This window comes from Varanus komodoensis, unplaced genomic scaffold (genome assembly GCF_004798865.1).
Source record: "Varanus komodoensis strain SLA01 unplaced genomic scaffold, ASM479886v1 scaffold17, whole genome shotgun sequence".
NCBI classification, from domain to species: Eukaryota; Metazoa; Chordata; class Lepidosauria; order Squamata; family Varanidae; genus Varanus; species Varanus komodoensis.
Genome location: NW_025335505.1, coordinates 20,502,913 through 20,526,536, shown reverse-complemented (window position 1 = coordinate 20,526,536; position 23,624 = coordinate 20,502,913). Strand labels below are relative to the sequence as shown.

At 40.9% G+C, this 23,624-nt stretch overlaps 1 protein-coding gene across 4 annotated transcripts in view; it reads right to left on the bottom strand.

Moving 5' to 3' along the window:
• Positions 1-23,624, bottom strand: part of NFATC1 (nuclear factor of activated T cells 1) — a 148,285-nt gene that overhangs the window by 23,113 nt on the left and 101,548 nt on the right. For 2 of the 4 annotated variants that reach the window (XM_044426594.1, XM_044426593.1), the window contains exon 9: positions 22,319-22,999. In XM_044426594.1, the coding sequence (XP_044282529.1) occupies positions 22,319-22,999 (681 nt within the window). The remainder of the gene's footprint in view (positions 1-22,318; positions 23,000-23,624) is intronic. The other 2 variants (XM_044426597.1, XM_044426596.1) reach the window with 1 other exon arrangement.

Here is a 23,624-nt window from a genome sequence, read left to right as displayed (position 1 = left end):
GGAGAGAACACCTCACCATATTGGTATTTGGAAAGTTACAATGTGTTATCCCAGCTAAGCTTTTGATTCCACAAGTCATGAAAGTTTTATCTGAAATTTAGCATGACACTTCAGCCAACCACAAGGCAATTTCAGTAATAAAGGAACTGTAAGAATCATGAAAGTCAAAAAGCATTCTTCACACAGAAGACCTGCATTAGCCAAAAGAGGTTGTCTGTATCGGAATGTTGTAATGTTGTTTTTGGATGGTATCTAAAAGCAAACACCCTCCCTGCCCCTTTACATAGGAATCAAGGATTAGGTTGTTGTTGTTCTTTGTTATGTCCTGGAAATCTTATACTGCGTAGGAATTTGTGACTAGTCCAGGGGTGGATGACCTGTGGCCTTCCAGATCTTGCTTGACTATAGCGCCTATCAGCCCTAGCCAGTGTAGCCAAATGTGAGGGATGATGGGCTTTGCAGTGCTGCAGCATCCAGAGGGCTGCAAATAGTCCACTCTGGTCTAAGTTCTTTAACTGAACAATCCAAATAGATATAATCTTGAGTCCTCGTGCCATCAGAAATGCCTGCCTGCCTGCCTATGCGTGCCCAGACACATATGTCCTATTAAATAGGCTCAACACTCCCCTCTGCCTTAAAATGCTGCATTGTTTATTCCGCAGCAGCCAGTCCTGCAAGAAACATCAGAAAATGTAAGAATTTGTTTACAGCAAACATTTTAAAGATTGTTGAATAGAATACTTAATCCCACAATGAGTCTGGTAGTACTTATTCTAGAATGGCAATTCATGCCCTTACGTACACGTAAGAACACAGGAAAAGCCATGCTGGATCAGACCCAAGGTCCACTTAGCCCAGTGCTCTGTGCACACAGTGGCAGACCAGCGGGCCATGGGATCCCTCAAGCAGGACGGGTGCTAGCCTTCCTCCTGCCCGAGCTCCTCAGCAACTGGTGCAGGCAGGCGTGACACCTCTGGCAAAGCATGTGGCACTCAGCCAGCAAGGCTAGTAGCCGCTCATTGCCTCCTCCCTTGTGAATCTGTCCAGGCCTTTATTACAGCCATCCGGACTGGCAGCCGTCACCACTTCCTGTGGCAGTGAATTCTGCAGTTTAGCTCCACACTGTGTGAAGCAGTGCTTCCTTTTATCTGTCCTAAACCTCCCACCAATCAGGTTCATGGGATGACCCCAGGTTCAAGTGTTATGGGAGAGGAAGGAAAGTGTCTCCCTCTTTACTTTCTCCACACCAGGCATTGTTTTAAACACTTCTATCATGCCTCCCCTTACTTGTCTGAAGCTGAACATATCTACTGAATTCAGTGGTGTTTATTCCTTGCTCTCAAGTGAACGGCTACAGGATGGCAGCCTATAACCCATTCAGCAACATTCACCACTGAAGCTTATTGGAACGAATGCAAGAAAAGCAGGATACCAACTACATAAAAGAGCCAGGTTTTAATTTGTGAGATGCTTTTCTCTCCTATGAAGGCTAGAGACTTGCTTGCAACCCTAGAGTTCTATTCGTCCCTACAAACACAGCTTACATTTCTGCATAAAGAAATGTAAAACTGGATAGAGATGTGACTGGGGAGAAGAGTTGGGTTGGAGGGTGGTCTTTCACAGCCCCAAGTAATCACTGAAGATGTTTACCATAGAAATGTTAAAAAGTACCCAGCCTGCCAAGTAATACCAGTAGTTGCAATAGAAACTTCAAAGATACCTCTGGATCCACTCAGAGTTTTCTACATGTGTGCATCATTGTATCCAGTGTCTTTTTTTTAATGAAAGCTGCAATAGAGTACTTTTAAATGCAGGGTTTGGGTTTTTGCCCTTTTATATTACATTATTAATCTGGTTTTGGCTAAAAACAGCCTTCAAAAATAATTATAAAATTGTTGTTGTTGTCATTCTATTTTAAATTGTAGTCCATGTAAAAGCTTTGATTACACATTGCGCATTCTGATTTTTGGTTTGAGCTAAAATATAATACCCCCATGCACTACATTACACCTTTTGTAAAAACACAGTGTTTAATATTTCACATTTCTGAAATGCTTTCCTTTCAACCTGTATTGGAATGAAGTTTTAAGAACAATGGAAATCTGGAATCTCACACAACAGGGCAGAAGTGGTTTCGCCTTCGCAAAGAAAAAGATGGGAGAGTTATAAAAAGCACCTCAAATGTTACAACTAAGTATGAAAATGGAAATTAAGAAAAGAATGGAAAACTCATGTGGATACTTGCCCTTGGGTAGAGGCTGGGCCAAACTGTTTCTTGTCTTTCTCGTATCAAAACATGTACATATCTTTGAACACCAGATCTGGACAGATGGATATTATAAATCATTCATTAAAAAATATGGAATACATTTTTTAAGGTGTGAGTTGGGGCAGAAAAAAGCCTTATAACTCCCAGCATTCCTCAGCCAGCTTTGCTTTGTTCTGTAGGTCTATTTCCTGTCTAAAAATGCATAGGCTTGTGTCCTCAGAGGATTGGAACAGTCTTCCCCAAGCTCCTGCACTCTACTGCTTCCATCATCCCCAGTTACCATAAGAGTTGCAGTCCAACATACCTGGAGGGGTCCAGGTTGGAGAAAGCTGGAGTAAGGTTTTATATGGTTTAGGGAGGGCAAATTGGGGCGGGAGCAAAGATGCCAACTCTCCCTCGCAAGACTTCAACCTCCTCTTTGCTGCAGAATTTGTACTATTCAGAGATGACTACAACGATGTCTTCTTCTTCTTCTTCTTCTTCTTCTTCTTCTTCTTCTTCTTCTTCTTCTCCTTCTCCTTCTCCTTCTCCTTCTCCTTCTCCTTCTCCTTCTTCCCTCCTCCTCCTCCTCCTCCTCCTCCTCCTCCTCCTCCTCCTCCTCCACTATCTGCCAAGGGGAAATAACTATGCTGTTCTGGGAGTCTGGGAATCCTAGAAAACAATCTTAAATCCATAAAATAATTGAAGTGTAGTTTTACTGAGCTGTTCAGTTCGGTTCTGATTTTTATTACAATGTCAACAAGTGTTTAATTTGTTTTAAAGTTTAGGTTCTTAAATCTGAATGATATACGGTAGTTTACAGCTTGCTGGCAAGAGCTACTGTGGAAAAAAATGAAAGTGCATATAAAGGCAGTTCTAAGTTTGACATTATAAAGCAGGGAGTTAAGCCAAAAGTAGCAAGCAGCATCGCTTTCCCAGTCCTGGCCAGCTTTGGGGACTGCTCACATATTGACATCAGTCGCTATGGGATACATTTCTCTGCTCCTAACCAATCTCATCTGGAGAGTATAATTAAAAAAGAAACGTCTTAATATGTAATTTCTCTGCCCAAAACATTTACAGATGTTAACTAGGAAGGCAATTCACAAAGTAGCACTGCTCCGTAGCACAACTCCTATTAATTTTAGGAGACAGCGGGTTATGCTGATACAAGCAACAATGTTTTCTTGTGAATTATGCCCTTTACTACTAGTGGCTGGAGGCTGAGATTTCTTTAAGAATTTCTTGATGACTTTGAAGACTTGCTTTTGAAAGAAGCAGCCATTTAATGCTCATGAGGGGAGGGCGAGGGAGGAAGCTGAGGATGACCTCTTTGTATATACATGTATTTGTTTTTAACTTGGATGGCTTAAAAATTGCAGCCGGCAGCTATATTCTGTGACATGCCATAAGGACTTTGGCTTTCCTGTGCAAAACAGATTAAGCAGTATCCTAGCCTAACTTCAAACTAGTTAAAATAACAAAGTACATTTTAGACTTTAGTGATTTCACTGTGTATTTTCTGTCAGGCTTCTTTGGCCAGCCTCTCATTTTTCAGGTGCTGTTAAACACATTTATAGAAACACAGAGAACAAATCTTAGAGGTGATCTACTTTTATGTCTATGCCGGGCATGAGAAAGTGATAGCATAAAATGGAGGGGCTTTATAGAAGCTCTCATCCCCAGAGAATTTTTAAAAGGGGGGCTTTCCTCAGCTGGCTAAAACCTTGTGCAAGACGACGTCTTTGCCTGTGCTGACTGCACACGTGTCAGTCCCACTTCTGCAATGTTAACTGAAGTGGAACTTTTTTCTCCGAGCCAAGTACTTCATGATTTACACAGCCATATCAAATATCTTTGGAGTACCCTGCAAGAAGGTGATGGCTAAAACCTCACTTCTGACATTTGCAGCCCAGACGCCGTTGTCTGATCGAAGGCCTTTTGTGTGTGTGTCCCTGGCTTTGATTGGAGCCAGAGCCTTGAGTAAATCAGAAGAATTTCTCAATTTTTCTGAGGACTGTGAGCACTAAGTGTTTTCCTGTACCTACTTCCTGCCATATCTAAAACAACAGCAGCTGCGTGGGGCTGATAGAGAAGCATCGCAGAGCACCAATTTTCACAAATTGGGTGGGAAAGAAAAGAGATGGTGGGGTGGGGGAAAAGAAGCCATTTATTTAGGGGGCTGATAACACATGCTTACATACGGCATCAGATTTGTTGCTGCCGATGATAGCCGTTTCGGCTGTGGGCAATTGAGTTAGAAGCAAACCAAACCCTCTGCAATGACCATGGGAATAGTGAGTTTCCACACTGGCTAGGATAACAGAGGGAGCCGTGGCGCACTTGTCCTATTGTACTGAATATCAACCTTTGATTAGCTAATGTCTCCAAAGGACAGATAAGGAAGGATAAGTGACTCAGACTTGAAGGCTGTCATGCTCTTTCTTTACCATGAGCGTGGCTGTTTGAAAATGCTTGTATGTTTCCAATAAGGAAAGGTTGCCTGTGAGAAAAATATTACAGGATTCAGAAAGGTTCCAAATAAACAGCATGAGCTTCAATGGAAAAAATGAATCATTTTAAACAACATTGTTGTCAACATTTTCTAGGCCACTGATTTCCAGACTGTGGGGAAGAGCCCACCAGCAGTTGGCAGGATCCAGGAGGTTAAATTACTGTGCTGCTGATGATCAGCTTGCTATTCTGCGGACAGCGATACAAAGTAGTGATGTACGACATTCTGTTGTTTCCATTTCCAATATTCTTATGAAAATGCATGGTGTGGTCACTTTTGAAGTATGGTGCATATGATCTTGGTTTCCACATTTCAGAAAAGATCGAGAAACATGAAAAGACACGGAAAATGGCAATCAAAATCTTTAAGGCACCTGGAGCACTTTCTGTGGGGAAAAAAGCTATGTCAACGAAGAGACACAAGAGAGATTGCTAAAATAATGCATGTTGTGGAGACTGTGGATAGAGACAATTTTTCTTCTCTCATCATTCTAGAACTTGGAATCTTCCAATCAAACTAAGCAGCAGGAAATGCAGCACAGACAAAGCTGCTTCTTCACCCAATGTGCAACTAATTTATGGAATTCACTAACAGAAGGTGTGGCATGTCCACTAGCTTAAATTGGTTTTCAAACAGAACTGGACAAATTCAAGGAGGCTGTCTGGCTGATAGCCTTGAAACTACTGGCAGTCTTCATTCAGATGCAGTATGCCTCCATGAACCAGTGGTGGGGAGCAACAACAAGAGAGGATTATTGCTTTTCATGGGCAAAATTACCCTACATGAAGGGCAGTTTGCTCATTAAGGGATGTATTCCTCAGCCAATCTCAGATGGGAGTTCCATTATTCTGAGATCTCAGTTTGTGTATATGAATTGTGCATGCACATCAATGAAGTGCATCTTGGAAACTATTATATGGCCTGATAGTACCATGCATTTCCTTCTGTGGCTGGTTGCGTTCATGCACTACACTTATTACCCTACAGTCAGTATGGAACAACTGGAACTATAGGGAGTGTCCGCCACATGAGTGTCTGGAGTATATTTAGAAGCTGTGGAAAATGTACTGCCATGTACTGAAGCCCAGATTTCCTTTCCATCTGTCAGATACTGCAGGCCACACTGTTCTCCTTTCAGCCTTCTCCTTCTTGAATTCCCTTTCTAGTATCTCCTCACAGTGCCACCTACCAGCACCCGGATCCACTGCAAATTTTTACTTAGTGAGCAAGAACAAAGCAAGCACAATAAGAGAAAGAAATGGAAACCAAGTTACGAGTGAGAAAAAATGTTGATTGGGGAATGGATACTAAGCTATGTGGCTGTTATTTCAATCATGATAAGTTTCCTGAAGGATTTCATATCAAAAATTGCAATAGATTGCATTGAAAAACAGTAACTACAGTTTCAGTAACATAATTTGGTAACATAATTCCATGAATTCCATGTGTATGAACACTGCACAAGAGACATTTACATTTCTTTAAGGAAGTCAAAACAAGAAGAATTAAGGCATGTACAGAAATAGTGGAATGTAGATGCTTAGTCATGCTCATAAGAGCAGAAAAAGGTATCAACTCATAATTGATTTGTGTTTGAATAACAAAAGGTACAAAAGTTCATTAGTTAGGAGCATTATGAACAGAACAGATTCTACCAATGGATGGTCAAATTTCAAGATTCTGTAAATCCATAATTACTGCCTTCATGTCCTGCTTGCAGATGAGTGCCTGGAAGGCCACTGTGGGGGAAATTGCTTCTGAGATGAATAGATCTTTGGTGTGACCCAGGAAGTCTCATTTCACATTTAGTACAGTCAATTGCTTAGAAATTAGAACACCTCCAGCTCTGCCACTAAGAGTTTAATTTACTTTGCAAGATTTTGAGCATGCAGATTCTTGCAATGCTTTTTTGGAAGTTTTCATAGGATGCTTGGGGAAGGACACTCATTTTCTGGACTAAGACCAGAGTCACAAATAGTCTAGGAAGCTTTCTTACATACCCATCTTCTCCTGACTCACACAGAAGCAAAACTTACAGTGAAGAAACTCAAAAGGGTCTTCCCAGTAATCTTCATGCAAATATGCCAGAGCAGGTCTCAAGCTGGAGTGTGGGACAGCCAGATCTACCCCAGTGACTCATGGCCTGATCAAATAAATGGCATAACCAAGCAACTCACTGCTCAGGAGCCAAAGCAGTGTTCTGTAAATGTAGTATGATTTTACCATTTCATGGCATCTCAGGTCAGATTAACTGAAAACTAAGGAGCTTAAAGTAATAAACCTCTGCATGTCCTCCAACAGTGACACCCAACCTGAAACATCATGCACATGGTAAGGTAAGAAATGCTTAGCTTCCCCATCCGTCCAGAAGTCACTTTAATATTGTCCAACTTAGGTATTCTTCCTTCCCTCTTAATGGGAAGGCTACTCTGAATAATCCCAGTCAGCAGAATTTGGATGGCTGATGGGCCCAGTACTGACAATATACCCTTGCCCTGCTGCCCTTCGTCCTTGTTGCTGCAGCCTGCCTACTCTCTCCTCTTCCGGGCAGGGGATATGAGGGTAGGTGTGGGAAGAAGGAGGAATCCCTGAAGGAAAAGAGCCAACCCTGAATGATGGATTGCCACTGGGGTCCCTTCATTAAGACCTCTCAAATCTGAAGGCCACACTGGAAGCCTGGGAGGAGCCATAACTCTCCTAGCGAGTAATTATTTCCTGGGGGACTGAACCTGCAGGCAGGAGTGGAAATCTAGAAGGAGCCATATGTCTCCTAACAAATGAATTACTATTTCTTAGGGAATGCATTCTACCCTTTGAGAACCATGGTCCTAAAGAAAATGAACACTCACCAACAGGATCAATACCAGTTAACTCATCCAAAGACCCAATGACAAGGATTTGACTGGTGGAAGATGGAAAGGAATATATTGAGAATGACAATATTAAGGCTGTGATAATTTAATATAAATGAGACATGCACTGATTCAAATATATGCTGCAATATTCAGTAATGAAGTTCTAAGAGGGCTGCAAGTAACAGAAAAGGAAGTTGGCAGCCCTCCTTTGTAGTTGGGGTAGGAAACAGGATGGTGTTCTTCTGCTTCTATTTCTGCCTAAAGATTTAGACTCAGCTAGATGTAAAAAAGAAGGAAAAGGAGGGAAAAGCAGCCTTCAAAAGACATATTTCTGTATCTCAGTTATACAGATGTATGAAGTAAGAAGAAACCCCTATAAGGATTTGTGTAAAAAAACTGTGTTTAACATTTCTGGTTAAGGATGCTGTTCATATTCATTCAGTTTCTGGATCTGAGTAATCTTTTGTAGGAACAGCACTTGAAAGGGGATGTTTCCTAATTCTTAACCCTTTCTCAAACAGTACAGCTGCAGCTTAGGATGAGAATTGTTAATAAATAAGTAATTTTGATACTTTTAATATTACATCCATTTATAGAAACACCACTAAAATGAAGACATAGCTGAGACAAAAGCTTTCTTTTCTTTTCTTTTCTTTTCTTTTCTTTTCTTTTCTTTTCTTTTCTTTCTTTCCTGTTTTTTAAGTTTCCAAATGATGCAATATGGTGATTTTGCTCTAGCAGTACTACATAATCTTGATACTTAGAATAGGTATTTCCCCAAATAAATAATTAGTACACTATTTAAAATGTGTAAGTGGCTATATTTCTGCTTTCAGTTGCTGTTGTGTTAGCATATATCTCTCTCCCTGTCCCCCGCCATCATCATTATGAATCTAAGAATGATAGATGCATTTATTTATTTATTTATTTATTTATTAATTATTGAATTTGTAATCTGCATTAACCAATAGTCCAGGATGACTCTCTGGGCAGAGGTATGAGACAGTAACATTCAAAATGCAGCAAAACCACCATTAACTGCTCCAATATTTCATACATATTCATAAAACCACAAATGAACACTTTAAGGAGAGCTTAAACAAAATACCTTATGCAACCAATCTATCAACCAAATGATAAATCCAAGTGACAGTGACTGACTAGCTCAAGTTCATTTAATGAGCATTGTGGCAAAGTAGAGATCTGAACTTAAGCCTCCCTTGCCTAGACATTAACTTTAACCACAATACAACACTGCCTTTTGGTATTTTTAAATATTGTGCATTCTCTCTCTCATGTTTCTTTGTCACTTTTCCTTTCTTTTTATATGCAAGGAAAACGGTCATGATCACCATCCAGTCAAATCTTAAAAGGGACCTGTGAGCAGCTGGAAAAAATGGACAAAGTGCCTTGCACTCTATTCCTGTCCTCGCCTCCCTGGGAGTAAGTCCCACTGAACTCGGTGGGGAAGAGCTCTGAGCAGACATGAGAAGGATTGTGCTGTGAGAAACTTATCACACTTAAGTCCCTGAATAGCCTTTCTTCATGATAAGCTAACGATCTATTCTGTGGTCAACTCTGTAACCATTCTTCTTATTCAATAAAAGTGGTAACAGTTACATATGCCACAATATCCCAGTTGACTTATCCACTTTGTGAAAGATGCCTGTTCGCTCTTTGGACTTTGCTTTGAGCGTCAGTTGCAATACCTACTGGCATTATGTCATTCTTAAGTCTGAGCCCTCTGATACTATTCCCAAACCTCACTTCTAGTATGAAAACATTTGTAAGCTTTCCTGAATTACATGTAATGCTTTAAAATCCCTTTCAATCTCGTTCCCTGTAATCTCTGCATTTCTGGAGAGTGCAGATCTGAACCTCAGTCGGTACAAACTGGGAGCTACAAGCCATGGAACTCTTCTGATGTTTGGATGAGATCAAGATGAAACTGTAGATCTGCTCCAGTGCCCACTCAATGTGCCATACAAGTCTTGCCATGTAGCACTCACAGTGTGTCCCCAGTCCTGAGAGATCCGGGGAAACTCTGAAAGGCAGGCCTGATCTATCAGCAGGGAACTCTCTGACCATGGGGATGGGGCGGAGGGATATCAAGGCCCAGTCTCCCATCTCCTCCACAGATCGGTTCCTGCCGTCAACATCCTGCAGTGGTGCATGCTTGCACTGAAAGCTTTAGGAGAATGGCTTTAGGAGAGACACGGGGTGCTACTCGCTTGACATGCGGAAGGCCTCAGGTTCAATTCCTGAAAGAGGGATGAAGTAAGGGGGTACAGCCAAAGCCATTTTTCAAAATGCTCCTTCCAGAGGACAAAAATGAGAACAGCATAGGAAGGATGCCAGGAATCTCACCTGGAATAAAACCTTCTTATGAAGCCCCAGCAGACAATGTGTCTGAAAAACCGAAGGGAATCGCTGTTTCATAATGGACACTGGCAATCCTCAGGAAGATTTTTGTGCATTTTAATAATACTATTATTTATTTATTTATTTATTTATACTTCATATAGAACTCTGAAACAAGTCACATGCATTATCTTTTAAAATATCTTTTGGGTCAAATAAGCACATTTCATGTTAACTGGCAGCAGTGGCTACAGAAGATATAGTCTGAGATAGTTCTTTATAGATAATCCAGATGGTCTGAATTGAAGGTGAACTCAACCATGACATCTGGAGATCTTTGGTATTGGATGGGATATAAATGCTTTAAATAAACAAACCACGTAACTTAGTCTAAGATAACGTTTTTGGAGTGGACCTCATCTTACTTTTTATTTTCAAATAATAATTACTTTGAAATCAATTATTGATGCTATTCCCAAACCTTTCTCCCAAGGTTGAGAAATCAATTCTAGCATTGTGTTTTCCACAAAACAATAAAAGTATGAGTAAAAGGGCAATCGGATGGAAAGATGAGAAACTGGCCCAGTCACCAAGGAGAGTGCATTTGAGCATCCCAAAGCTAAATGTCAGAGCTCCCTGATCTCATCTTTCTCAGAAATTTTACTCAATTGATTCTGGAGAATATTTAGCAAAATTATTTATGCATTTTGCAGGCATGCATTAGCAGTACCACACACTGCCTTGCAAGTGATCAAGAGGAAAAGTTCTCAGCAGTTCATAAAATTAGCACGGAGGTCTCTTTTAAAAAGGTGCTAGTCCTGCACAAATCCTATTAACATCAGAGAGAAAAACAGATTTAATGTAACTATACTATAGAAAAGGTGTCAGCAGACTTTGGTAGGACCTACTCCTATTTTTACTAGGACCTTAATGTCCAGCAGTTACAGTTAGATGAAAATGGGGATGGATGTACATTTATAGTTATGTGCTCAGTCAAAAGGATGCTTTCACAACCAGAACTGAACAAACAGCAATTCAAACAAAAATCCACTTCCGAATTCCTCACAGCTTTTCTTTCCTATGGCACACAGCAAAGTGGAGATATGGGGAAGGGAGAACAATTTGTTTTTATTATTGTTACATAACTGGGAATCAGAAACTCTTGTGGATCTGCTGCAAATTACCCAGAGATGTACTAGTTCATTCTTAGTTTTCTCCACACCCCCACTTGACATATTAGTTTTCAAAGCATAACCCCTAAAGCTATAGCAATTCAGTCAAATAACTTCTGAGAATTACAGACAGCTTGATCATTTAAAGGTAAAGGTAAAGGTTTTCCCTTGACATTAAATCCAGTCATGCCTGACTCTAGCGGGGCGGTGCTCATCTCCGTTTCCTAGCTGAGGGAGCCAGCATTTGTCCACAGACAGTCTCCGTGGTCATGTGGCCGGCATGACTAAACACCGAAGTGCACGGAATGCTGTTACCTTCCCACCGAAGCGGTACCTTTTCATCTACTTGTATTTGCATGCTTTCGAACTGCAAGGTTGGCAGGAGCTGGGAAAGAGTACGGGAGCTCAACCCGTTGTGCAGATTCGAACCAGCGACCTTTCGATCAACCAGGCCAGCAGCACAGCGGTTTAAACCACTGTGCCACCTGATCATTTACTATGGCACTATTGACCAAAAACGAACACTATCTTAACTTCACATGAAGATCTCAGGGTGTGGTCTGAGGGCAACTTGAGAAGCTAGGTAGGTCTGTCTGAAACCATGCTTGGATGGGAGAATTCCTGGGAAACCTTTGTATTCCAGGTTGATCTCCATTTAAGAAAGGAAGAATACACAGGTGGCCAAGTAAATGAGTTGCACTGATGGTATTCCATCCTTTCTAGGCATGGCAGACATTTCTTATATAATGTATAAGTTTTTGAGTGGAGACCAAAATAACTCACATAAAATTGCAAAATATGACTCCATTTGGTGACAACATAAAGTTCCTAAGAAAAGAAAGGCTGGAATACATTTCACTGCTCACAGCACAGCAACCTTCTTCAACCTGAAGCCTTCCTCATGGACTGGCTTGCAACTCCTAACATTCCCAGCCAGCACAGCCAACTTTCCTCAAAAATAGTTTCCAGGTAAACATGGTTGAAAAATCTGTACTGTACCTGATCTCTCTAATGCTTGTCTCTGACCATACGTAACTATGTTCAATCAATATAACGATTCTGCATTTTCGTATTGCTAACAAGGGATTAGTGAGCTTCTGCAGCATTAAAAGGGGAGCATTGATAGTGAGCAAACTAAAAGCTCACCTTTTAATTATTGCGCAGTGCACTTAGTTCAGTTGAGATTGCTGTTCAGTAAGTGTGTAAAACCACAATGAAGCATTATCTAGTCTACTATCAGGACTAAAACTGATAGACCTTCTTTACATTCAGAACTTAAAGAATCAATTGATTTGACTGATTTAATTCCTGGGAAACAAGCTGCTGTATTTATTAAAATTATATATCACTCCTCATAAACATGTCCTAGTGGCCTACCTGTTAAAAGGTTAAAACAACAACCAGTGGCAACTCCTGATGAATAGCAAAACAAAAGAAACAGAGCATAACTGGAGCAGTAATTTCAAATTTCAATGTCAAAAATTGAAAATTCTGTGAAAGGGCAGTTTGCAGCTGACTATTATATAGGCTTTGTGCTTCAAGCAACTCTTTTCTCAGTTCCACTAATATGCAAAATCAGAGCCAGTGTCAGACTGTTTGCTAGGCCACTGTGCCGTGCCCCAAGAAGGTGCTTTCCTGACACACTAGCCTCCTGCCTGAAGGTCTGGCTGTTCCAAGCATACATTTGAACTTCCAACTCATTAAGCCTCTGGCCAGGACCGGCCAGAAGTGAGATGAAAAGCCACACTGTTGGTGCTCTCCTACAGTTGCCCCATGCCACAGAATCCGACATCTGTTGAACCAGCCCACACATTGTTTTTGAGCAAAGGGTCCCATTCCTACAAGTGCCTTTCTGATTTCTTGCTTTTTCCTGCCCAGCTTTTGATCCTCAGCCTGGCTGTGGGTCTGCTTTTATCTCTGCCTCTTATTTATCTCTTTCTGACTGGATCCTCTGACCCTCTGGGGGTCTTCCCACATCCTCTGCTGTGCCACACCGCTTGGCAGGCTGCTTTCCTGGGCTTAGCTGCTGCTGTTTCACGTCACGTTTGCCTGCTTGGCTTAGCACATGCACACATCCTCCACCTGCACCAGTCCAAAAGATGTCCTAGAGCAGCCCAAAAGCTCCAAATATCTCAGCAACCTGTTGGGTGGAATGTATTCTGAGAACATGACCACCTGTGTTTCTTCCCACTAAGGCCAGTGCCTACTCATGATGTCCTGAGCTGCTCTTTATAAAACCATGTGCCAGTAGTATTTTTACTGCTCCTCTTCTCTACATTTGCTAAACTTACGCAGTTATCAGGGATGGCCAAAATCTTCATGAAAGAGACGAGGCCTCTCATTGGCCCCACATTGGCTACTGGCCTATTTTTGAAATATAATTTATCCAGAAGCATTTTTGTTAAGACAGGCCAGGTCATCAGAGTAACGAGAGTTTAAGCAGCTCCCACAGTGGCTGTGGACTGATCTGCCAACACTATGCAGCTCTCCAGTGACACTCCCCAGAAATATTTCAAACGAAGATCATATTCCAGTGATGAATGCAAGCATCTGAACAATGCTTTCTCGAGAAAGAAGGCTTTGCTTCTGCACAATGTAAATTTTCTTTGGCAGCAGTCCAGGCTTATAAGCAAACAAATGTTGCTATAACTTATATTCAGCAGGGCCTTATTCACCGAGCAGAGTTATGATGATTTAAAAAATCCTTTTTACTTACAGCTGTAAGAGAGCAAAGAACTAAAATGTGGAACCGATTCTGAATTGTAAATCCATTTATTTGTTGGGCTCAGTGACATAACTGGCATTTAATGATACATAGATAAGCACAAGGAACATGGTATGTCCATCTTATTTCATCATTTCTACAGGACTCTGTACTTCTTCCTCTCTTTATCAACTTAGCTAGTCACCACACCAAAACTTGTTAATGCCAAGGGGAGCCCAAGCAGCTCAGTCTTCACTCAAGAGCTCAGCATTGTGAGATCCTTAATATTTAAAGTAGTGAATTCAAACTTATCAGGGACCCCAGTCAAGTTCGATATCTCCACTGCAGACGCCATGCAATTGCAGGCATAGGATGCATATTCTAGGACATGAGCTTCTTAGCATGTGCCATGTGGCTGTGTAGGACTTAGACATCATCTTGTGAGAATATCTGCCCAGTAATCTCCTGCAGCTACACTTTGCAAATGACTATCAGCTCGTCAGCTGTTACTGGTCCTCACATTGTGGCAATCTTGCTTTCTCAGGCCACAGTCTGGAAATCTTTGCTTTAGGATTACTGCTAAAGAAAATATTGTATCTTGAGTTATCTGTCTGAGATCTCCATTGGGATATTTCATCACCATTTCAAACTCAGCATGCCACTATCCAGCCTGTGGACTTAGCAGGAGGCCTTGGCGTTATCTTAGATTCTTCCCTCCCTATATTGAATTAGTCAGCAATTTATATAACTGGTCTCCGTGCGACCCAGGGAAAGGCTGCTCCTTCAGTTCAAAAGGATGCATCTACCCCTTCCAAGGATTGGAAGCTTCTTCATCCAGGCCTCTCTTGTCACACCTGCTAGAATCATTCATCCTTCTCATCATTCTGGCCATCTGACACCCTTGCTCACTTCCATCCACTGGATTCCTACCCGCTTCTTCATCAAGCATAAACTCCTCTTCTTGCCTTTAAATCTACCCTCAATCTTCAAGATAAGCAACAATAACAACAGCTATTACTATCATTTATTTATTTTGCCATGAGAGTTCATATACCAGCATGGTTGGAATGAGGCATTTCTTTTTACCCTTCTCCTCTTTGAGAGTTCTGCACTCAACTTCTTCTTCCACCACTTCTACCATACGTACGACCATTTATGCCTTGCCTTTATTTAACTTGTGCTGTCCTTTGTCAACTAGCCGAAGGGACTGTACCTCAACATGGACAGCAGTGAAGATGCCAGAATCTGGAAGGTCTCGCTTGTGCCTATGATTTTTACACCACGTGCTTCAAAGTTCTCTGCAGTCAGTACAGAACAATGCCAGTGTGAAAGGGAATCTATGGAGGACTCGCTTTGTGTAGTTTTTCTACACAGGGCTGTGAATCTCTTCTATTTATTTGTTGCATGGTTATACCATACAATGACTGAACAATTTAAGCTCTCTAACAACAATTTAAGCAAAAAATGCAGTATACAAACTCAAACACTTAAAACAGTATAAAATTTAAAACAAACCTAGCAGCAGTACAAGATTTCGAATTCAGTATAGAATTTAAACGGTATGATACTAAAACTCCTGGTGCCAAAAAGAGTAGATGCCAGGTAACCTCCCTGGAAAGTTCATTCCAGAGTTGGGATGCCACCACAGAAAAGGCCCTCTTCCGAGTAGTCGTCCACTTCAGTTCTCCCAGCAGGGCTTCCCTTGCAGGGACTGCTGATCATGATCACAGGGTCTGGGCTGGTATGCACGGCCCCTGCTGTTTACGTCTCTGAATATTAATACCAGCACTGTGAATCGGACCTGGATATGGAGTGGCAGCCCGTAAAGTCCTGGCCTAGTCCCCATTAGTTTCCAGACCATTCTCAAAGGCAGGCCCACTTATATTGCAGTGATCCAACCGAAAGGCAACCAAAGCATGGAAAACTGTAGCTAGGCTATGTCTGGCCAGATAAGAACACACTTGGCACATCAGCTTAAGCTGATAAAAGGGGCTCTGCGCCCCTAAGTCTACTTGTGCCTCCAAGGAGTGTTGGATCCAGGAGCAACCCCCTGCAGGACTGCTTGAATAATTTTGGTCATCTCCTGTTGATTTAGCCACATAATTGAGATCCAAGATCTACAGAAACAAAGCCTTTTCTTTCCTGCTTTTCTGCTATATAACCTGTAGATGACCCTGTGCTATAGTGGAATAACACCAAGCAGGAAAATAGGGTTTTCTTTGCTTTTTGAAATAATATTCCATTTGAGGGGTCTTGCCCCAATCCATGGAGAGCTATAGCTACAGAGTCAGGGCTGGCCACAGAGAACCAGATGCCTGAGAACCAGGCCTCCCATTGGCTGACAAACCAGGAGGGGGTGAGATGGAAGACATGGATAAGGCCCCTCTTCCACTGCGTGAAACCTGAACTTGACAGTCGCCTGTTTCTCAACTAGGGACTTCTTCCATGTGGGCAGAACGGCAGGAGAAGCATTCTGCATTAGAGGGGATTTCAGGGCCATCTCCTTTGTTGCCTCATCTGCAAAAGAGGGTGGGGCAGAGGTACCAGGTAAATTGCAGCAACTGGCAGGAAGTCAGGTTTCCCTAGCAGGATCAAATGACTGCTAGTGATCTTTAGTGGCCTCTCCCCTTTATTTATGCCAGAGTAACCAGCAGCAGCCTTGGCTAGAAACAACATACTGGTAACTGAAAGACTTCCTGCTTTCTCTGGAACTAGGAATTCAATGGGATTTATTCTGTATGCTGAACCCAAGAATGGCTATTTTGTCAGGATGCTCACTAACTGATTCTTTTCAAGCAGCTATGCAGTGACCCATTTACTCTGGATTTATATTGGGACTGTAAAGGCTTATAGATAATGGTTGGAATTCCTGCAATAAAAGGTTTTATTGACATTTCTATCTTGTCATTGCTTTGTCATGTTCCAACACAATTTTCAACTGTTCAAAGGAGAGAGAGAGAGAGAATACTTATAAAAAGCACAAGCACATCTGGAGGCTCATGTTGTCTAGAGAACCCATAAAGCACCATGTGTTAGGAATGATGGACAGCCAATAATTCTGCAATGTACAAAATTTCTGAACATGACAGAATTCTGTGGGGCGTTCCTTTGCATCTTGAGGAACAGGATAGTGTCCACCTGGCTTTCCTCATTCCTCCTCTGCCCTTTTTTTCATATACTTTATTTTCCTCTCGCCCCCCGCCTTTTTTTTTTTTTTTTGACTTTCATATGGAAACAGGAAGCATAGGAAATGATGGGGAAATGGGATGGGGTGTGGCAGGGCTTGACCAGCAACATTATATTCTGATTAGTTAAGCCAAGTGAACATAAAAATGTTGAAATACGAGGCCCCAAACTTTATGAACTTCATATACAGTACCATTGATATGCAGCAAGGTAGGCCAAGGAGGTATGAAACACTGGATGTCATCACTGCCCCTTACAATATCTTTGACTCCTAGCCAGAGTTAGCTCTTTAGGAAACTTCTCCTCATGGAGAGTATCTTTCTAAAGCTGGTAACTGCAGCAAGAAGAAAATCTTACAATTGCAACCTGACCCAGTGTGGTTTCATTTAATGGCCTACTATTCAAATGTAGACATTAAGGTCCATTAACAGTTTGACCCTAATGAATTATTCGAGTTCTTTATTCCACCCTCCCACGGCCTTACTCATCACATCTGTCTAACCCTGACCCCCAGTGTTAGCAGCCTAGCATGCTTTACTACAGGAGGAGGTATACTTTCAATCATCATTATAAATAAGGAAGGGTCCTCAACCTCGGCACAGAGCCAGCTTTACTAAAACTTTCCGTGAGGAAAGCCTTTTGTTTTCCTCCAGTGCTGCTTGTCCAAGCCAAAAGAGAGGAAGGGTGGGAGGGGCCAAGATGGGGAGCTTGGAATCTCGTCCAGTGTGTTGACAGCATTACTGAGCTTTGGAGTGTACCGTCATGTTGTTCGGATGACATCTGGACTACTGGAATCAGTGAGCACGCTCAGGAGCTTTGAAAAGGCATAATTGTGGCAGCAGCAGACTAAACGTAATGCTTCACGAGCCAATCACTTTAATCACAAGTCCAAGTGCATGAAAAAGGATACATTTCAACACAAGAATAATTCTGTCTGGTATAGTTCCTGTTCAAATAAACTATATAACTCAATCATGCACATTTCAAATTTATATATAGATGTGAAATACACACACACACACACACACACACACACTCTCCCTCCTTCCCGAAAATATGGTGCAGAGCAACAGAATTTAATATATGCTGCACTGGAGAAATATGGACATGTCAGACATCTAACAGTTTGACAGTGTAAGCAATTCATGGGAAGAACATTAGCAATAGCTCATATTACCTCCATAAGTTCCAGCTTTTACTGCAAAAGTTATTTTTAAGAGACACCTTTAAAATGGCTGGTTAGGCTGCAGCTTTCAATAACACTTTGCCTGTGGTTTTGCCTTTTTTACATACTTACATGAGAGTTTAATACCCCCAATTTACTTAAAAAAAGAAAGAAAGCCGTTGAAATATATGCATTCATGGGCAAAAGTGCTATAAAGCTCACAGCTGTGCAGAGATCATTACATGGGGCAAACGCCGACTGGCACTGAAAAGATGCTGATGAGGAGCTTTTGAGATCTACTGTCAGCAATATATCAAAAACCCAGTCACGTCTGTATGGTACATGCCCATATATGGATATATAAAATATACAGATAACTATATGGATTTAAAAGATCTGGATAATGCCATCAAATCAAGCCCTTTGTTAGAAAGAAAAGGGAGGAACTAAATATACAGTGCAATGACGGGAACAAAGCAGTTCCAGGCAAAATACTATGCATACTTAGACAGAAAAAAGGCCTGAAACTCCTAGTATGTCCCAGGACCTTTTTCTTAGTTTCTAAATTCCATTTTCCAACATGGTTTCAGGTAGTTCCTGATGGATTTTTAGAAACAAAACTGGCACAGGCAGTTAGCTTTTGTTGAGAGATTAGGGTTAGTTAGGTAATGTCCAGTATAATCCGGAACAATTCTATTAACCTGAATGGGGATGTTCAAGAGTTACAGTCGATACAAAATGTCAGCCTCTTCCTCCCACTAAAAATTCTGATCGCAGACATTCTGGTAATCTTACTGGATGTAAATCAGATTTATAGTTCAATCACCAAAAACTTCTAACATACTTATGCACACTTAATCCTATTTAAAAGAATGGGTCCCTGTGTTGGACTGTGATAATAGTCTGGATTTGACCCCATCAGGGTAAAGGGTTTTGAAAAAAAATAGTCCTAGAGTAGGTGTTTCCTTTGAAAGAAAATAAGAGAAAAAGGCATACAGTCTTCCATGGCTACTTCTTGCTGTTTTTTAGTTATATCAAGTAACAATTGCTCAAATAAATCCTTTTGCAGTCCTTACTGTAATCTATCAAACCATTGTCAATGCAACTTTGTACTGGTCCTGCAATTTCTCACTTTAGCATCATTACATAAGATCAACATTGCAACATCACAGTTTTTAGCTATACACAGTCGTAACAGTCAGACTCTCATACCATGGCCTTACACAAGCTGTTCCCCTCCAGATGTTGCGCACTTCAACTTTCATCAACCCCAGCAATTGTATTCCATGGTCAGGAACCCTGAGACATGCAGTTAGGGAAGGCTGCCATACATTCTGTCTTGCTTAATGCCAAGGAGGCATTATTGTGGAAATCCCCAAACACTTTCAGGTGACCATACACTATGAAGATCAGATTACATGTCATGCATCACCAGGAAGAACATTGGGACATACCGTAGAGATAGTTTCAATGATGTAACAAGTCTTAATCATGAATGGGTTACTTGGGACCTTCCAAATGTTTAGACCCACAGCCTTCCTCACCTCTCACCATTGGCTACAGGCCAAAACATCTGGAAACCTGGAAGATGGACACATCTATCTTAAACTGGTACACATCCATACTAGACGGGCCTGGCTGGGGAACACTGGGAGTTGCGGGCTGTTTTTCTATCTAAACATGCCTCCTTAGTTTCACAAATTTTTTCTTCAGGTAAGGTTATTTAGGCCAATAAATGGTTCTGTTTGAAGTTTAAGAATGTTGCAACTCTTAAATTAGGATCAAGGTTCAGGTTAGAGAAAACAACATTAGCCTGCCAGGCAAAACCCAGGTCAATTTTAAAGGTTTGAACAGGAATTACCAGAAGTGACTCTCCTTTAAAGAGTCATAATTATTTCGTTGTTGCTTCCCCCACCCGTCCTGCCACCAAACTATTATTTGTTATCAGCATATTCAATGAAACACTAACTAATAATATCTCCCTATTAGAAAAAATGGCTCATCTGTTACTTTCCAGGAGCCTCTTCCTGTTGGTACTGACGTGTTCCCCTGTCGCTTACAGAGATAACATTTATTGATAAGCTCCACTCATTTCTTTGATGTTTTTAATGGGAGGAAATAACTTCACAATTGAATGGCACTGAGCTGTAAAGAACAAAATATACAGAAGGAACATTAATAAGATTAATAACCTAAAATAACCTCCCTGACACTAAAAGGACCAACACTACTTTTCGAAATGGGAATTCTTAGGCGTTCTTGTGCATGTCCATTGTTGCACAAACAAAGGATTTTTAAAAAAACTACCTATGATGCTACATAGTCGCTAAAGACCCTTCTAACTTCAGTAACAAATGTGGTGCTAGATTAACTTCAGGGAATATTCTTTCAGCTGGGACAGTCCAAACTGTGAAGAAATATATAAATATTTTGGAGAAGAGATGTGCTATCTATGTTGGTCCCCATCTTATATTTAGTGTACTTCATTTTGATACCATTTGGAAAAAGGTCATTTAAAAATTGTCCAAGTTTTCAGGTGGAAGATTCCATATAAGTTCCATTTTCCTGTTTCTAACTGCCAAATCTTTTTCCTATTTAAAAAAGCAACCATGGATAAATTTAAATTTGAAGGCACAAGTGCAATAAAATTATAATGTACTCCTCAGATATTTTTGCATAAAACCTGCAAAATGTAACAGGTTTTTGGGGGGAGTTAATGTTAATTTGTCTGCAAAAAATCATTTTAAATTTTGTATTATTCATATGGGTACCATATTAATACAACTGTGGTATAGTTTGGTATTAGTTATACACCAATTTTATTTGGTTTATTAGTTATATTATGTTTATTTCCTCCTGTTGTTTTATATGGCTGTATTTATATTGTGTTTTTATTCTATTATGGTTTTAGTTATTGTTTTTATTTTTATTGGTGTTTTGCTGATTGTGCTGTGAAAGCCTCTGACTATGGGGCGGCATACAAATGCAATCAGTCAATCAGTCAATCATAATACAATGTTTCTGAACAAATGAATTCCTTCTTTTAATTTCAGAAGTGTAACATCTGAATAGAGTGGATGTTTTAAAATGCCATGTAACCATAGAATGCAATATTGCTCGTAATGTCGAAAATCAGAATTTAGGTGGAGTTGTGCTGTTTGGAATGGAATATGGTACTTCAAGTGCTGTGTTTTTTTTTTAAAAACAAAATCAAATAATAGATTATCTTCTGATATTGGTTTCCCTGATAAGATATGCATAGTTTCATTGGAAAGATTAATTTGAAAGCAAGATCTGTTCCAAGGTATTTCTTTGCCATGCACTATGGGACCTTAGATAAAGTTATCCTTCTATTGAAAAGGACCTCATTAACTTTGTAAGGCAAGAACTTCATAAGAACTACCAGGGCTGAAAGCACATACCACAATTCAGTGAGATAATAAAATAAAATTCCAGACTTCACCTTTTATTGCACTGAACGAATTCATCTTTGTGAGTCTGACAAGCTCATTGTAGCATTTTAACACTACAGTGGTGCAGGCAGAACATGGACCTAAACTTTTCCCCTTTTTAATAAAAAGCCAACTTTACCTAAAGCCACATTTACAATATAAAGTAAGGGAACTGGAGGTGTGGAAGGGAGAGTAGCCTTAAATTCAGTTACTAGAGAGTCAAAGTCCTGTCTTGATTTTTAATATGGACTGCTTTGAGCTGGAATAGAACAGTTTTGTCATTAAATTCCAGTTTAGCAGGCTTGCATATTTCAGATTGCAGCACCTGATGGACAGTGGGGCAATTCCAAATCAGCTTTCAGTGTCATTCTGCAAGCTACTGGCATAGCATAAGCCAAGACCATATGGTTAAGATTATTGCAATGTAGCTATTAGACATGCAGATACTTCAACAATTCCTCTTACCATTTAGATTATACACTTTCATTATTGTTCATGACATTAAATAAATCTTTCCTATATGGATGTCACCCAAGCTGAATTCTGCACCATTCCACAAGGCTGTTAATTGGCAGTTTTCCCCATCAGAAAGGCGATTAAAGAACGCAATGACATATCAAAATGGTTCAACACAAACCTCTACATCTGCAGAAGACTTACCATCATCCAGGTATAACTGGTCCAATTCCTCAGGTTCTCGCTTGATTGTTACAGGAATAGGGGCCAAATTATGATTATTGTCCTCATGCAACTCGGGCAACGACAGTGGCTGATCTGCTGGAGTTTCATTTCTTTGAACATTCGGCAGTTGCTGCTGACCCATTATGGAAGAGTGAGTTGGACTGCAGGACTGCAAATAGGTTGACTCTTGGGTTACAGATGGAACTGGAGAGGAGGGACTGTTGGGATAGAGTGTTTGTTGGTAACCAAGGGAACAGCTACTGCTCAGATGTTGACTCACCTGCGGCTGCAGCATGATGTGAGATGACTGATCTGGAGAGCTTGGGTGCACAACTATAGACCTTGGCACTTCCTGTATGGTGGGGACACCTCCAATGGTCTGCTGAAGTCCTAGGTGGTTGTGGCCTGGGTTGGTGATGCACTTGTAAGCAGGAGAGGAAAGATCATGCAGCTTAGGACTTGAGCTGGGAGAGGATGACATCACGGTGTTTCTCTGCTGACAGGAAGTGAAGCCAGCCATAAGGCACGAGCCAGGATCGGGGGGCATCATGATCTGCTGGTTGTAGTATGGTTTGGAGAGAGGGCTTAATCCTTGGTTCCTTGGTCCACAGGTTGGAGCAGGCTCATAGTCGTCAGTGGGTTCTGTTTTTATAATTGGAACTGTTGAAAGAAAAAGAAAGTGCTTTGAATAAACATGGAGTTGCACATTGGTATGATCAAGTTGGCTTGTGGCTAGGATACCCTTTGCAAAAACAAACAACGTCTTGAATAAGACTCTGTGTGTCCTTTGCCTGGTTCTCCCACCCCATAAAAAATATGAATGAGTCATCCGCACAAGAAAGTCACAGCTGGTTCTAATATTGAAAAAGACTATTTTCTTTGGACTCTCCTCCAGCTCTAATGTGCTATAAAAATCTATTTGCAAATAGCTGTGCTGCAGTAGAAGCTCTGGACCCAAGGGTTCTATGGATTTGTAGTAATCAAAGGAAATTTTTTAACTTGGATGTACTACCCCATGTTTAGTGCTACTGATGGCCGATCTGATAGATGTCTGCACAATGGGTAAATTCAAGAACAGGGGCTTTCAGAGTTCATCAAAATAAAACTTCAGGGAGAACGGCAAGCTTATGAAAAATTATGCATTTCATCATATGGCTTTTTTTTCTTGAGTAAGCTAAAATGTAACTTTTCTCCCTTTAAAAAACAGGCAGCAGAACAGTGTTTTCATATTGTTTTTGTAGCTCATACTGAAGCTTCTATGAAAATTCAGTAAGGAATATTTGGA